The sequence below is a fragment of the Apaloderma vittatum genome, unplaced genomic scaffold, assembly GCF_000703405.1.
Source record: "Apaloderma vittatum isolate BGI_N311 unplaced genomic scaffold, ASM70340v1 scaffold27265, whole genome shotgun sequence".
Lineage (NCBI taxonomy): Eukaryota > Metazoa > Chordata > Aves > Trogoniformes > Trogonidae > Apaloderma > Apaloderma vittatum.
In genome coordinates, this window is record NW_009719333.1 from 2,526 (window position 1) to 2,885 (window position 360).

General features: G+C 56.1%; 1 protein-coding gene across 1 annotated transcript in view; it reads left to right on the forward strand.

Annotated features, from left to right (window-relative positions):
* Positions 1-360, forward strand: part of LOC104274853 (kinesin-like protein KIF21B) — a gene marked incomplete at its 5' end in the record, with an annotated part of 11,994 nt that overhangs the window by 2,327 nt on the left and 9,307 nt on the right. The window contains one exon of the mRNA XM_009870605.1: positions 253-310. Coding sequence (XP_009868907.1) covers positions 253-310 — 58 coding nt within the window. The remainder of the gene's footprint in view (positions 1-252; positions 311-360) is intronic.

Consider the following 360-nt stretch of genomic DNA (forward strand, 5'->3'; position numbering starts at 1 on the left):
CGTCTCGTGCCACCCGTGGGACCTCTCAGGTGGACATGCATGAACAAAACCCCACTTAAGCTTTCCTGTGGTTCCCAGCCCTTGGGGAGGGAGCAGAGATGTCTCTTAGATGGCAGTAGGGAGCGAAGACTAAGTCACCCCTTGGAGAAAAGGTGCTGGGGAGCACCCAAGGAGTCCGGTGGGCCGGTGGCAGCTGGGTCTCTGAAAGGAGTTTGGCACTGAAGATCTGTTTTTGTTCCCTTCTTCTTGCAGCATCTCCCAGTCTTTCACCATGAAGGGCTCAGCAAGCCAAGATGACTTCAAGTTCAAGGTTAGTTGGCCTTTCTGCCTGGCCCTGCGACAGGGAGTGGGGGGCTGGAG